This window comes from Parasteatoda tepidariorum, chromosome 10 (assembly GCF_043381705.1).
Source record: "Parasteatoda tepidariorum isolate YZ-2023 chromosome 10, CAS_Ptep_4.0, whole genome shotgun sequence".
Classification (NCBI taxonomy): Eukaryota; Metazoa; Arthropoda; class Arachnida; order Araneae; family Theridiidae; genus Parasteatoda; species Parasteatoda tepidariorum.
Window position 1 is genome coordinate 76,215,703 of NC_092213.1, and position 16,942 is coordinate 76,232,644.

The window sequence follows — 16,942 nt, forward strand, 5'->3', positions numbered from 1 at the left end:
TTCCAAGCTTTTTTTTTCAGTTGGATTTAACAATAAAAAAAAACGGCTTTTTGTAACGATTCAGAAAACCGGAAAAATCAGTTTTCCGGAATAGCGATGGTCCCGATCGTTCCGGATAATCGGTTCCCTACTGTATAACATAATCATAGCAAAGTAATTGGTAGTACAGAGAATCCTCCAGGAAAGACCACCTCTATTTAAGACCACTTTTGAGTGCCGCGGAATTTTATCCATAGACTTCCTTTAGGAAAGGCCACTAAAACCTCTCCCAGCGACCGGGAAAAACATCTGCACCACATACAGAAAAGGTCAAATAAGGAAACGCAAAAAATACTATAACAAAAAATATTGACAAAACAAATAAATAGATAAAAATGTATTCAAACTATTTGTGTGAGGCTCTTATTTAGAGAGCTCTTTCTGACTTGTTGTTGTTGTTAATTTACGTCGCACTAGAGCTGCACAATGGGCTATTGGCGACGGTCTGGGAAACATCCCTGAGGATGATCCGAAGACATGCCATCACAATTTTGATCCTCTGCGGAGGGGATGGCACCCCCGCTTCGGTAGCCCGACGACCTGCGAGCGAAGTCGATCACTTTACGGTAGCACAGTTTAACAAGGACCAATATCGTACACCCTCGGTCCCTACGCAGACTGATCCAAGTGGTCACCCACCCGCACACTGACCGCAGCCAGTGATGCTTGACTTTTGTGATCTGCTGGGAACCGTGTCTTAACGATCAGTCCACTGCGGGACGAGCTCTTTCTGACAATCAAACCTCCTGTTACAGTCAGAGTGCACTAAAGACAATGAACTTACTTTGATTACTTTGTCTACAATGATTTACTTTTAAAGTTGGAAGTTAATCACGCCTATTTCGATGGAAGGTCCCCTTTGAACAGTTGACTTGCTATTTGCGACTGCATCTTCGTCCTACTGGCTCATTTACACACAGCCGGATCCTGTACACACTCAACTGCTAACAGCAACACAGGAGGGACCACACACACAACCTTGATCTTAATACAGCTCTCACGTTAAATGCTTAAAACTCGGCAAACTTAATACAGCTCTCACCAAGTGTTCAAAATCCAGTAAACTTAACACAGCTCTCCCGGGTTTTCACAAATATGGCAACTAGTGGTCACCGTTCATCGAATTCTATCCCTGATAAAATTCTGGTGGGGATTATTGTGATGTAAATACTACTACGATTAATAAATATCAATTAACTAGTATACAAAACATGCTAACTTGACTCAATTTTGAGGTACTTTTTGATAGATAAAACCTTGATAGATGACCTTTTAACAGATTCTCCGGCATTTATGATGAAATAGAATTTTGCTCTTAAATTTTGTGCATAAAACTCAGTCATTGGTTTAAGTAACATATGTAAAATCCAGTAATTTTTTGCCTCTTTATCTTTAAACTGTTTGACTGTTGTTTGGATTTTCAAGATGATATTGCACTTAAAAAAACTCACACTCTTTGGGTTTAAAAATGCAATTATAGTCAATTAAAGCACTTTAGCAGTGCATTTTCTCACTTGTAATCTATCCCACCATTTCTGTTTAATATGGTCTCGTCTTTCAGGAATGAGCTTGTACTGTATCACTTCTTCCAGTTCAGACATCATCTGGACATGAACCATTGCCTGTAAGAACAGTACAAATATATTGAAATAAGACATACATTCATAACAAATGAAGATAAAAATTATGCAATGAAAAAAAAACTATACAATGAAAATAGAAATTACTTACACCATAAGCTCTGCTATAACTTTCACCAGCCAATGCAGTCAATTCAGTATCTAAGAGATCTCTAGCTTTATCAATAAACTGAAAAAGTAACCAATAAAACCAAATCATTCTTCAAAGTTACTGAATTAGTTAATGCAGGTAATTATCATCGTTAGTGGTAGAGGGAAACTTTTTGCGCATTGTCATGTTACTAAAACAGTGAAATTACTGATCAAACAAAGAAAATCATCCAGCTTAATTACGCAGCATTTTTTAAATTATCAAATATGGTCATATTTACAACTTCAAAAGCATATTATAGTAACAAAAAAATATTAAGCATCTCTTTTACAGAGAAGAAGATAGTTTCGTTTTAGGTATCGATTTATAACAATTGTGTAACACTTTCAACAATCGGAAAAAGGGGTCATCGGACAAACTAGCAATGAATGCATAGTTGCTTAAGAGCATGGGAAGATATCCAAAATTTGGCAAGTTACTGATAGACAATATAGCGAAAAATAAAGTCAACTCCATTAATATTAAATTTAAAATAATTTGGCTACAGCTTAATGACCAAAAAGACTGTTAAATTTTAATATAACCCAGCAGTTAAAATTCAATTCATTGAGACACTGAATTAATGAGTTTTAGATTTGTCTAAATTAAAACGTCAGCCCTTACATGGATTGTTAAGAAAAGAATAAAAGTATTTTCAAGTGCTTTTTATAAAATGAGATAAAAATGAAATAATTGACTTAATTCAGGATTAAGAATGATTTAAAAAAATAAATTTATGAAAGTCAGGAAATATGTAATCCCTATAATGGCATTACAGTAATGATCAAAAATTTACTTAATTATCTTAATATTCTTATAAATTTACTTACTTTATTAAGTTACTTTTATGTAAATAGCAGCAACGATTGACATTAAGTGCAATTATTTTCAAATAACAGGAAAAGTTGAAATATTGTAAATATAAATATTTACCATTCTGATTCAATATTACATAAACCAGACCAATATATGTAATTGAATGAACTGACAAAAAACATTACAACATGATTTTTACATTACTTAAGTTTATTTCCTATCATGGTGTATTTATTTATTCAATAAACAAAAATCTTAGTCAGAATGTCATATCAGCTGAAGAAAATTTGTTCTGTTATACACCAATATGTCAATTTTTTGAGCATATTGAGGAAAATAATTAACTTAGGAAAATGAATCTCAAAAAAACTGAAGTAGTTTAGTCTGAATTAATTGAGATAATTCAGATTGTTACCTACATGAATGCCTAAAATCAATCAGTATATATAAGTAAGCAATGTTCTAAGATTAAGTAATGATTTGCTTAATTCATTGTTTAGATACAAATATAATTAAATATACCTGTTGGGCAGCATAGAAATCAGATCGATGAATTGAAAGTATGGCTTGATAAAAGGCACTGTCTGTAGTTCCACGGGGAATCACCTTCGTATATTCTTCCATACTCTCCCAATGACCTGAAATTTGCAATAATTATTTCAGCACTTTAAAAAAAAAAAAATTAAAAAAGAACTTACAGAAATATAGGAAATTAAAAAATAATCTTTAATGTACAGTAGTAAGAATAATTTAAAGCATATGCATACTAAAACAGGTTCTTACTTTAGGTACTACAGGTTACAGGTGCTTACTACAAAAACAGGTGTAAGCACAGGTTACAGGTGCTTACAGGTTACAGGTGCTTACTTACAACAGGTGCTTACTTACCTGTTGCATTTCCTGCAACAGGTTATTGTAGACCAGAGGGGTCTTCACAATTGTGATTTGAAATATTGTGACCAACAGAGCATGATGGGGTCAATATTGAGCAGCAGCCACTTTTATTTCTCAGACGAGCTGGCACCCATCAAACTGAATGTGGGTGGGCTTTAGCTGGCCACCAATTATATATGTTTTTTTAGTTGGGAATTTTAAAATTTTACCTTGATTCAACAGTACCTATTTTCCTTGATGAAAAAACTTATTAGAAAAAGCTCCAATTTATTAAAAGGCTACTTCTTAAAAGAAAGAATTAACTTAACTAACCTAATCCCCATGCGGCTGCAGCTGACATAGGCGCCATTTTTGTTTTGAATGCAGTATCTGCAGTGGGCCATGTTTCACTTGAAAGTTGGTACAGTTGACCCCTGCAAAAGAAAAGTATATTACTGTTACAAAATATTCCTTTTAAAAAAATTATAAAAATGAATAATTTTGTTTAACCATTTGTTTACCGCTGGTACACAGAATGGCTTCATCATGCTAAGCACAGTAAACAAAAGATTAATTATAAAAAATCACGTGTACATCATAATATTAATAAATTTCAACAGAATTACATTTTAATAAAATAAACAAATTAAATAATAAAATTATTTAATAAAAAAAAATACAGTGACATCTGTGTAAGTAGTCTGTTTATGATATTATATTGAAAGAAGGTCATCATATTAAGAGGACGCCATATAGCGGGAGAAAATTTTCCTCGCAAATTCACTTTTTCCTTCATTGCTAATTTAAAGTTTAAAGTGTGAGTTCAGACAAACCTAGAGTAAGCCATGTAGTTTCAAGTACTGAAAAGAAAGTTTTAAAATATACAAATGAAAATAAATTATAAGACAACTCAGGATTATGCAACATTGAAGTTCTCTTCTAATAATTTGTTTGCATTTTAATGTTTTGAAGTATTTTTTTTTCAGCAACTGAAACTTCATGACTTATAACAGGTATGCCTACATTTTCTTTCTTTTAAATTTTAAATTATGAATGAAGGATAGAGAGAATTTTCGACAAAAATTTTCAACAGCTGTATGGTGTCCTCTTGAGGTGAGATAAAAGTTGCAAGTGTTACTTTGCTCGAAAGATATATTTCCACATAGTTTCACAAGAATTGTTCTAATGCTATCAAATAACTCAGCAGTGACGGGATTAAATTAATCAGAGGTAATCCTTGCAACCGCCAGGGTTCCCACTCTATGATGAGATTGAAATTCAAGGACTTTCCGGGACTTTTCAAGGACCTCAACAAAATTTTCAAGGACCTTAATCTAAGACCCAATTTTAAAAATTATTCTCTTCTATTTTACTAAAAGCAACAATGCTTGTTGTGGCAATAATTAATTTCAAATATAATACCTAAATGCTTTGCCTATATAGAGAGAAGAGAGTATATGTATTATGGACTAAAATTTATATTTTTTTAAAAACAACCCTACTGGTTTTACATATTAATTCACAAAATCATTTTCAGCACAATCTATAACTAATGGTAATGAGGTGTTAATGGTGAAATCCTTTAATCCTGTGTATTTCCATGTGAAGGCTGCATGAAAGACAGAGCTAAATCTTAGGTATTCCATATTCCATGACTATTCCATAACCCCCTCCTCTCCTCTATTAAACATCGTTTCTGAAATTATTCATCCATAATTTACACAACCTTCTCTAAATGTTATGCAGCAACAATTCTTTCTGAAAATAAAAATTAGAAGGAACATATCCCATTTTCACCATGTTTAAAAGCATTATTCGTTATGTGTAATCCACAACTGCCAATGAATATGACCTGGTGGGAATATTTCTCTTTTAATTCACACTGAAGCTTCTAATAGAATTTCCAATTGACATAGGGTCCATCCATGGATAATTGAAGTATTTTAGAGAGCTTTTAACCATCATCCATGCATTTGTAAAAAGAGGACAAAATATTTTCTGCAGTTCCATGACCCATAAATTGGGAGGTAAGATACTTAGTGCAAACTTTATTATCAATTCCTTACCATAATGTCCATCTGCTTAGATTGTAGAGACTGATTTAACGTCTCATCAAAGAGTACAGTGTAGCAATCAACATTCTTCAGCTCATTTATAAGAATCCCTTTGAAGTATAGTGCCAATCCAAAGGAGCCCAAATAGGCTCACTTTGTGGCACTACAAAAAAATTGTCTCGCTATACAGCTATCAGCAAACATTTTGGAGAACAATTTACTAATCCCTTCACAGGAGTTACATGAATAATTACTAGTGATGCACTTCAGACTCCAGAGAATTTCAGCATCAAGCACATTCCTTTTGACCAGATAAGAAGACAATGTTACCTCGGCCACTAAAGTTTCTGTTTCACATGGGGCACACGATGTTGAAGGAGTATTTACACCAGATGAATTAGATGTTGATGTCTTTGGAAAAAGAGAACTCAGGGCATGAGACTGCTTTTTTGTTTTACCTTTCTTTCATGTGTGATTTCAGAGCAGATTCTTCCATTTTTGCGATATCGATCTCCTTCATGCATAATCGGCACTTGGCTCTGAACTTCTTTTCGGGCATCGATAAAATCCATTCTTTATAAGCTTGATTATCCATCCATTGGGGATTAAAATAGCACTTCCCAGGCATAACTAGTCTAAACTACATAACACAAATACGAAGCCGTGCCTTTGCGAATACGCTTTACAATAAAGTTTTGAAATGACGCAAACGTAAGGACAAGTGCGGATGGTAAAACGGCAAATTTATTGAAAACTACAAGGTACATATTGTTACGAAATTCGAGAGTATTCCAGTTTCGATAAGAAAAAAGAAGATCTAAGCATATGCGACAGAAGATGAAGTGGAGTCTCGCCCCGAACGCATTGATTGTCTGCTGTGCTCCGCGCGCTTGGCAGACACCAAGACGCTAGGCCCGGTTAGAAACGGTGGCGTTAAAAACCACGTGAGAGAGCTCGGGAACAAAACAGAAAGAACGAGAAAGATCCGCGGGTGTTTTATAAAAAGGGCCGTCGGCAGTATTGGACAAATTCAAGGATCTATCAAGTTTTTCAAGGACCTAAGACGTTTTTCAAGCACTTTCAAGGACCTAAATTTAGCACAAAAAAAATTCAAGGACTTTCAAGGACTCTCAAGGACCGTGGGAACCCTGACCGCTCTGTGAGAGGTAAAGAAATGGTATGAAAAATGCTGATAATAACTGCAAAGTGATGCTCCCAGTTAACAACCTTTTTTAAAGCTCTTTCGACACAAAAAATAAGAAAGCCACTCTTTAAGTACCTTACACTTGAGGCAGAGCTATATTTTTAAACCATGTATACCATCTTGCCATAAAAAATTACCCAAGCTTTAAAAAAAAAATTTAAACATTTTAAAAATTATTAAACTTTTTTCAATGCTAAAATGAAAACTAACAAAATCAAATTATTGATTCTCAATTTTTTCACATTTTTATGAGCTCAGACAATACAGCATTGCAGTAACTTCTTAAATATTGAAAAAAAAATCACACACGCTTTTCAATTTCAAAAGACTGCAGCTTTTCTTTATATTCACAGACATCTACAGTTGTGCTATTTTCAAAATAAACATGAAAGGCCCTGGCTAAAAATAAGCTTAGCCTGACCTAGCAGTCATGAATAACTGTTGCAAACTCACAATAATTATGAAAATAGCACATTATTTGCAAAAAAAGAAAGTGTCATTTCATGCAATGATAGACCCTTTGAAAAACAGTTTTATGAAAAGTCTATGATGTGAATCACGCACAAAACGAAATCAAAATGAAAATTGTCTTACCATTCACCAAGAACTTCTAGACACTTCATCTGTCCCATAATGAGTTCTATATCATCTGGTTTCTGCTCTCTTGCTTTCTGATAAGCAATCAGTGCTTTGTCCCACTTATGCAACTTCTCATACCACAGCTCTTTCACTTTCTGTCAATTACATAAGAAACAATTTTAATGTACTTCAATCAGATAGCAGGGGGGAAAATTTAAAGACAGTAGTAGAACCAGTCTGCATAGCTGCCATTTCTACTGGATTTTTCCAGTTTCTAATGGTCTACTGGTTTAATTAGAAATCTCCTGGTTTTTGCACATTTCAGAAAATTCCCTAAAATTAAGTTTCCTAACAAAATCCCTGTTGAAATAGAATTTCTGTACAGATTATTGTTTGCTTGCTTGAATATTTAAATAAGTATTACTAATACATAATGAAGAGAACCTCATTTCTGGGAATCAGTTCAAAACTTTGTTTGTTATAAAATGTCCAGTTTATTTTTATTCAAAACTCTTTTTTTTTATTAATTAATTTAAAAATCATTTAACTATCCTTGATGACATAAATGCCTTTTAATATTCAAAATTATGAGTATACATAATACATAACATTTCAAGTAAGTTTAATATGTCAATCACAACTGGAAAATATTTCAAAAATTCGTAAAATTCCCTATGAGTAAAATATTTAGCACACTATGTAACAATTATCGTGAAATTTATATTATTTCGTAAAATCTACTGGATTTTTTCCTATTCATATTGGTAGTTATGCTGCCAATAAGAAAAAAAAGTTCTGAATTATTAAAGTCAATTTAAAAAATAGTATTGAAGTAACTAAATATGGTCAGTTAAATGCAAAACACAAAATTTTGTACTTCTTGATATGGCACTTACCTCTAACCCCCCCCCCCTAAAGCTAGAAATTTATAGTACACTCAAATTAGGAACATATACACTCAAATTAGGAACATATACACTCAAATTAGGAACATACAACTTACAGCATTAAAATAGTGTAAAACAGTGTTCTTCGAATTATCATAAAAGTATAAATATTTAATAACCAATCAGTAATCACTTTTATTGCAATACATTGTAGTGATTATAATGTATTTTCAGCAACACAAAATATTATAACAATGCCATTCAAAAAAAAAAAAAAAAAAAAATCNAAAAAAAAAAAAAAAAAAAAAAAAAAAAAAAAAGGCCGTATTTCCAGTTAGATATTCATATTTCCAATCCTCCATGAAGGCAAATTCGAACTTTCGTAAAAGTATACATATTTAATAATAACCGTGCAGTAATAATTTTTATTACAATATGTCACATGGTAATGATTATATTGTATTTTCTGCATGAAAAAATATTATAGCAATGCCATTTTCTTTTAAATGCCAGAATAAACCCTGATTTTGCTGCTAGCATTTTTTAGCTCTAGCAAACTTTGCTACTAATTTTCAAAATTAAAATTATGTCATGGAATCAGCAGGTGAGGATGAAGTCGAATCCATTGATTCGTATAACAACATTGCTATAGTTATTGAATCCAATATAGATGCTGAGGAATTTTTAAATTCGTAGCTTTATGGAAGATTTTAAAGGTTTTCATTGTGTCATATTTTCTGATTAAATTATCTCAACATAGCTTGCTTTAAATTTTTTTTTTCTGAATGTACTTCAAAGTATTAAAAAAAAAAACATTTATATGTTAAGGAAATAAGATGAGAGAAAGTACAAAATTAATATTATATAAGATATTAAAAGTAGTTTTTGAAAGTGGTAAATTGAGTTATTTATATCTATTGCATTGTTTATTATGCATTGATATTACCATTGTATATGTTGACCACCTGTTTCTCATAAACTTTATGGGCTTGAAAAGTGGACTTGTCGGTATTTTTTATTACATAGCAGTCATTGAACAGACGACCCAATTTTGTGCTTACGACTACTAACATTCAACTCTATAGCCTTGTAGCTTTGAACTAACTGTAGAAGAAAAAGAAACTCCTCGATCAATATCCCCAGAGGTATGATTTGTTATGAGAACATGGAGGACTTTGTGAATCAAGAGATTTAACGTGCATCAGTCACCATTTATAATTTGGGGAGTCTTCAGCCCATGGGGGCCGAACCCATAATCTCTTGGACAGGGGCCCAGTGCCCTACCAACTAGGCTATCCTGGTCCCTCTACGCCGGTATGTACGATAAATAGTAGCAGTAAAAGTAAACATTGAAATTACCAACTCAGCATCATGGTTTTTCATAGCATATTCCAAAACACCAGCGGCTGCTTCTGGTTGGTGTAGTTTATTATTTATGCTGAAAGAACAATAAAACAGTGTGAGAATGTTTAATTTTATTCCATCGAACTAATTCCACTAAATTGAGAAATTAGTGTTACCCGATTAAAGCTTCTAGAATTTCAGTTGTGGGGCCTTTGTGGAATTCATCTTCTTTGTAATGCAAAGCCTTTGCATAAGCTCTACATTCCATTGCTTTCTCTCCCAGCAAAGTGGATTTTAGAGTGCTTTCAGGGAGTCCCTGCAATTAAAGTTAAAACCAATTTGTTTAATTCAAAAACAAGATATTGTGCAATATTTAACTTTTATATCTTTACGATATTTATACAAGGGTGTCAATGATTTAAATCTAATAAAAAAAATAATAAAACTACCTTTTCACAGTGTTCCATGAATTCAGCCAAATTAAGAAGTGTCTGTGTAATTTCTGGAATATTCTGTGTTGTCAGTGCCTGTTGAAGACTCTCTGCTAATTCATTTTGCTGTTTTTCGTGCAATTCGGACCAACAGGACAGAAATATTGCATTAAACATGTCTCTGTAATATGGAAATACACAACGTTAGTAAATAATATCATACTTATTATAAACAACTTACAAAAAAAAAGTTGCCAAGGATTTTAGCAAACATTAAAAAAACTTTTTTGACTTTCAATGTTTTGATCAAGGATACAGATTTTTTATGAATGCCACATAAATTATACCTAAGAGTAACTAATTAGCAATATCCAAATGATTTAAAATTTATTAATTTGTTTTTTATTATAAAAACAGCAGTTTGAAGTTGTGTATTTATTGGGCTTCCATGCAAAGAATTTCATTGTTAATTTTATCTATAAAAAATGGAAATCCTAAGATTATTGTAATATTTGACTTATATTAGATAAATATTATAGATAAATATTAATATTACCACATACAATAACAAGCATACCTGCCAACAATGGAGAAATAAAACAACAGAGATTTCACTAACCGACCCAATTTTCGGTTTACGACTACTGATGTTTAACTCAGCAGACTTGTAATTTTGAACCCAATCCAGAAAACATTGAAACTCCTAGATTAATTATTGGTAGAAATTTGCTTCAAGGAGGACTTTTTTTTATGGAACTAATCTGTCTTTGAGTTACACGAAGAGGAAAACCTTCCACGATTAGCCTGACGACAAGGGGACTGTAACCCATGATCCATCTACCACTGAGGATATTTCACGTCAGGACTGTGGTCGGTACAAGCCGGATGCAAAATTCGTATCAACCAGTCATAGCTCGGATTCGAACCTGGGTTCACCTTATTGTAAGGCAAATGCTCTATCCCCTGAGCCATCAAGGCTCAAATTAAACAATTAACACTAACCATACTGCAGTACTGTCAATAGCACCATCTGTTGAGAAATAATAGAAGTATTTTTTTGCCATCAGTGGATACTTTATCAGAAAAAAAAATTTCGCATTTCTTCAACAAATATAGAGAATTGTGAATATACAGGTAACCAGGATATAGACATAAAATACAGGAGTCTTCTTTAAAAAACAGGAGACTTGGGAGGTATGAACAAGCGTCTGACTATGCTAAGATCCATAACAATCAGCATTAATACACAATCTCAAATTTTCAAAAATAATAATTATAATACATCTTCAGACAATTCTTGAGAAAAATAACACAAATACAAGTTCTCGAGATTGAAGAAACAATAAAAATAAAATAGCTGTAAAATTTTTTTGCAATAAACGTACGAAGAACTATAAATGCAAACCTTGGCAATTGATCATAGGATTCTGCCAGAGCACAACAGGATCTTAATGCAGGTGACGGAGATTCTTTGAGCAACACAACACTCATTCGTTTCAGCCACTCTAGCCAGTCATCTTTCGAAACTCTGCGAGCTGATGCCCAGGCCTAAAATCATACAGAGAGGACACATAAAATCGTATTAATTTGATAAAAACATGCAAGTGAAATTACAATTTTGACAGCATTCTAAATAGGTGATGAATAAAAATAAATAATGAACTTTCATTTGAGTATTCAAAAAAAGCAAATGACTATCAGGTTACAATTAAAATCCTTAAATTTTCTGAAATTAGTTTCATTTTGTATAATGAATGATAACACATTATTTAGAAATAAATTTCAGAAGTTTTAAAGGTGAACATAGTTCAATGAAATCCTGAATTTTTAAAAAAAGCTTTTTTGGATTGATCATAGATTAACATAATAAGGTAACATAATAGGTTTTTAGCACAAAGGTCGCCCACTTGTGTATTTATAATAAGGTAATGATGTGTATATAATGCTAATTCATGATGATCAGAAATTAATACAGTAGAGAACCAATTATCCGGGATGCTCGGGACCATCGCTATCCCGGATGTCTGAATTTTCCGGTTTTCTGGGTCGACCAAAAAGTGTCATTAATCGATGTTTTATCGAACCCGAATTACAAGGAAAAAGTGTAATGCATAAAGTAAGAGAAAAAAGAAAGGTACTCCTAACTATAAAAAGAAAAAAAAATGGTAGAAAAATAACATTTAAAAGAATAAAAAAATTTGCAAGTTTAGACAAGAAAAACAAGTTTAAAAAACACAAACTCTCCTATTCATTTTTTAAAAATAATTACAATTCCTAAATTGACTAATATAAACAAAACCAATGGTTAAATAATGCAATATATTTCATACCTAATTATACGGGGGAAACGATAAAATAGAAGGAAAACTTATTAAAAAAAAACCTAATGATAAAATTTATGAATAAAAATAATTAATTTATTGAGTGAAAAATTTATCATGAAAAGAAAAAAATATCAAATGTAGTGAAATCAGAAAAACAAAACTGCAATCTGCTTCATAAAATAATCCTATGTTTAAATTAATAAACAATTCTCCTTTTATTTTATTTTTCTTTTGTTGATAAAAACACGATATTTAATTACAGCAGATGTGATTCCACACCAATGAAAACTTGCAAATAATACCGCACTTCCAAAGAATGAGAATTTATTCAGAAGAAAAAGATTTTATTTTTATTAATCGATGTCAAATAGATAAATATATTTTTATCTTTCATCTTCTGTTCACTGATATGCATGCAATGCATTTCCCCCACCCCCCTCGTAAATCAAACAGAAAACTAAATCAGCATGCCACACCCTTGAGCTTGATTGACGGCCTAAAGGAGAAAATGAAACATTCCTCCCTTCCCTGCCTTCAAGGTCAAGGAGGAAATGACGTTTCTCTGGGTAAATGAGGGGAAAAATTCTCCCCTTCCTTACATTTTCCTCTACTCAACTTCAAGGATGAGTTCAATTTCCGCTTTTTTTCATAATTGTTCTAGTTTAAAATGGCGGGAAAACCGATCAAAATTTTTCCTGGTTTTCTGGTTTCCCGGTTATCTGGATACCGGATAAATGGTTCCCTACTGTATAAAAAAGTTTACGGAATGAGCTATGATATAAGAACATATTATAACATTTTATAACATATTATAACACACATTTTTAATTTGAAATAAATATGTTTCAAAGCATTTTAAATTTGTCATAAATTAACTTATTATTTTTTTAAAACTTATTAGAAATGTTTCATAAAAATCTTCTTATGTAAAGTTTAAAAGGCAATGAAAAGGATAATTTGCTTGAACAATTCAGAGGAAAACTCAAATTTAATCACTCACACGTTTATAAATTCAATTCTTAAATAATCTTGCATTTTATCTAAGATACTTTTATGCAAAACATAATATATAATGAAAACTCCTATTGATTTCATTAAGGTACCCTGGTACCATCAATATTAAACTCTGGTTACACGATTAAATCATATGACCTAGATATAAATCAATCAGTAAGGCTTTCAAAATTTAAATTCAACAGAATTAGGATTATTTTCATAAATTATTCAAAAAAAGAATTTTAAAAAATAATGATTTTTTGAAAATGTAACACTACTATAAGAAAAAACTTTGTGGGGTAACTTGATTTTGACAATGTCAACCTTCACCCATGAAAAGGTACCCCACCATAGAATGGAGGTAACATACTAGAGAATTGGAATTATATTTTTGTAGTGGTAGATACACTACAGTACTCCCCCACCAGAATTATATTGTGATAGAATTAGATGAACGGATGCCACTAGTTGATTAATTCCTGTTTTGTGAGAAGCCGAGAGAGCTGTATTAAGATCACCGGACATTTTAAATGCTGATTGTGAGAGCTGTATAAAGTTCATGGTCGTGGTCACTCCTGTGTTGCCTTTAGCAGTGGAGTGTATAAGTTGTATGTTATGCGTGATTGAGATTAAGATGCAACAGTGTGAGGAGGTGGATAAAGTCGCAGTCACAAGTAGTAAGTCAACTGTTCAATGTGGACCATTAATCGGATTAGGTGTATTTAGATCAAAGTGTGCGTTACTATCAAACTAGGGCTGTTACTATCAAACTAGGGCATATCGAAGTGGGAGTTTCCGTCAAGGTAGGCGTGTTCACATCATGTCCGGGTCAACAAAGTGAGGTTAGCTGATTTCGACAATGTCAACCTTCATCCATGAAAAGGTACCCCACCATAAAATCGAGTTAACATGTCTTATATACTAGTGAATTGGAATTATATTTTTTTAGTGGTAGATACACTACAACTTTAAATAATTAATTATAATAATATTACTCTTTGGAGGTTAGCGATATTGATTTGCAGCTTTCTCCGAGGGTTTCCAACTTCAGAGTTAGCCTGGCTGATGTCATTTTCATGAGACTTAGCGGAAGTCTTTCTCTTTGGATACATTAAGGGGTCATCATTTTCTTCTACTGCAGTCCCCTACAAAGCAAACGCAACAACCAATGTTAAAAAAAAAAAAAAGTAATTGAAAAAAATTGCAAGAAAGCAAGCATTTGAAATGATTAAACAAAATAAAAAATAATTCCAAAGGGGTAAACAATAAATATTTCTAATAGATTTAACAGTTAAACAGGCATGAAAGTGGACAGAAATAAAATAAGGCTTTCACAATGCAGACACTGGGAATTGGGGGGAGAAAGTTCTTGATAATACTGTGATATCAATAAGATATTTAAAAAATGAGATTTTTATTTTATATTAAAAGTGGCAGAAGCATTTAAAAAGCGAAATTTAAATTTTTTAAATTTTAAACGTCTTTGACCACTCTTTAAAGAAACAAATACATAACAGGGAGTCTAGCCAGAGTTTTCAACAAAAAATAAGTATCTTAAGTACTTTTTAATTTAAGCACTCAAAAAATATTTTTAATTACCTTCCAAAAAAAATCATAGTATCTGTGCAGCATTAACAATTATTTTTTTCTATTGCTTAAAGTTCTTAATTTATAAACAAAAAATCAATGAAATTCAAAAACATTTTCAAAAATTTCACATAATCATGATAAAATAGCTAGTTTCTGATAAATATTGCAGAGAAAATTATGAAAAATCATGCATTTTTTGTAATTTAGAAAGACAGTTGACACTGCAAAGAAAAAAATCTCATTTTAAAAGATAGAAAACTAAGCATTCTTTACAAACCCCGGATAAAAAAGCACCTTTAAGGGTTTTTAAAAACGTATATTGAAAATAAGCAACTCTAAGCTTTAAACGTCATGCACCCAGATATATAAAAACATAACTTCTAACTCTGACATAAGATTTTGATTTTATATTAAAAGAGGGAGAAGCATTTAAAAAGTATAATTTATATTTTTCTTAAATATGATTTCAAATATCTTTGACAACTATGTTAAAGAAAACTAAGCAATATATAAGGCTTAATAATCATCATTTTAAATTAATTGCCAGTCATTCTTTTTAAATTAAAACAGTCGGAATATATCAAATATAAAGATAAAAGTAAATATTGCAAAAGAGTCAACAAATTAGGGAAAACGATCAAATAATAAATAGTTTTAATATAGTAAACAGTCAAATCAAATAGTAAAGACAGATAAGCAATTCTGACAGAGTAAACATTTAAACTAAAAAGAAAACACCAATAATAATAATTCTTATTGAGTAAACAGTTAAACTAAGATATGAAGATGAAAAATAAATGATTTCAAGCATGCATCAAAAAAATAAATAAAAGTAAATAACTCCATAAACAATATTTTTTTTTAATAGTTGGACTGCGAGGATTTAATTTAAGTTTATATTTATAATCAGATACATAAAAGTTTAATAACTAAGCATGTAACAAACTAGTGCTATAATGCTAATAATTATTTTCAATAGAAAACTTGAGGAAAAATTATATGCATTTTTTTTTTTTTTTTTTGCCGAAAGTGCAAAATCCAGATTTTTTTCACTTCTTTCATGCATAAAAGTGTGCAGAAGAATGAATTGTTTAAATATTAAAGCTTACCTTTATGATTCGACTAATTAGAACATCATATCTTTGGTGATTGATACGATGTTTAGTCAAAACCTTGTGCACCATTGGAATATATATCTGGTATTTTTTGCCCAATTGTATAACCACAGAACATAGGGTATCCATAGCAGTCTATAAAAAATGAAAATAAAAATATTAGGTCCATAAGTCTTATGAATTAATAAAACAATATTTCAACAAATTTTTTTAAGTTTGGTTATAGGAATCTTTTGATAAATTGACGCAATCCATTTTTTTTTCAAATCTGAGAACGAAGACAGATAAATTTATAACATATTAAAAAAATTAACAATAACCCCTAATGCTTTAATAAAAATAGAAGCTGTGATAGTACATCTTTGAATATTTATTTATAACTTTGCAGCAAATTAATCAAGTTAAGCAATTTACACCTGAACGTATTAATGAAGTTCAGACAAAATTCCAAAAATATGCTATTGTATATTGTTGTATGCTGTTAATAAATTTTTTCATTCATTTTAACTACACAAAAATTAATGCAATGATATTTATTTTAATATTGATCTCAATTAAGATAACTTTTTTTTACCATCCAACTTATATTTCTTATACCTTCTTAAACTTAACATTAAATTAAAACTATTTTATACTCTTAACATAGAATAAGCTATGTACCAGCAATGTCTTTTAATTTTGCATTTTTTTCCCTTCCTATCATATAGTCTCAAAATAAAATTATTATGTGTGATTTCTTTAAATACTTCAGCAAACCCCTTTCAATGTTCTTTATCGTGTCAGAGCAAAAAATAATCCTCATCTCAATGAGGAGTATGCAACAGAGATCAGATGATAGTTACCATCATCTATTTCCCCAATCTAATTTGAGAAAAAATCCAAAAATGTCACTAATAGTCCATTAGTGTAGCTCTAATATA

General features: G+C 31.3%; 1 protein-coding gene across 1 annotated transcript in view; it reads right to left on the reverse strand.

Annotated features, from left to right (window-relative positions):
• The window catches only part of LOC107439010 (serine/threonine-protein kinase Tor), a 100,623-nt gene that overhangs the window by 35,008 nt on the left and 48,673 nt on the right, over positions 1-16,942 (reverse strand). Inside the window, exons 26-36 of the mRNA XM_016051467.2 lie at positions 16,017-16,157; positions 14,313-14,462; positions 11,403-11,545; positions 10,016-10,178; positions 9,743-9,882; positions 9,582-9,660; positions 7,351-7,490; positions 3,832-3,932; positions 3,148-3,263; positions 1,771-1,848; positions 1,554-1,661 (exon numbers count right to left, since the gene is read on the reverse strand). Coding sequence (XP_015906953.1) covers positions 1,554-1,661; positions 1,771-1,848; positions 3,148-3,263; positions 3,832-3,932; positions 7,351-7,490; positions 9,582-9,660; positions 9,743-9,882; positions 10,016-10,178; positions 11,403-11,545; positions 14,313-14,462; positions 16,017-16,157 — 1,359 coding nt within the window. The remainder of the gene's footprint in view (positions 1-1,553; positions 1,662-1,770; positions 1,849-3,147; positions 3,264-3,831; positions 3,933-7,350; positions 7,491-9,581; positions 9,661-9,742; positions 9,883-10,015; positions 10,179-11,402; positions 11,546-14,312; positions 14,463-16,016; positions 16,158-16,942) is intronic.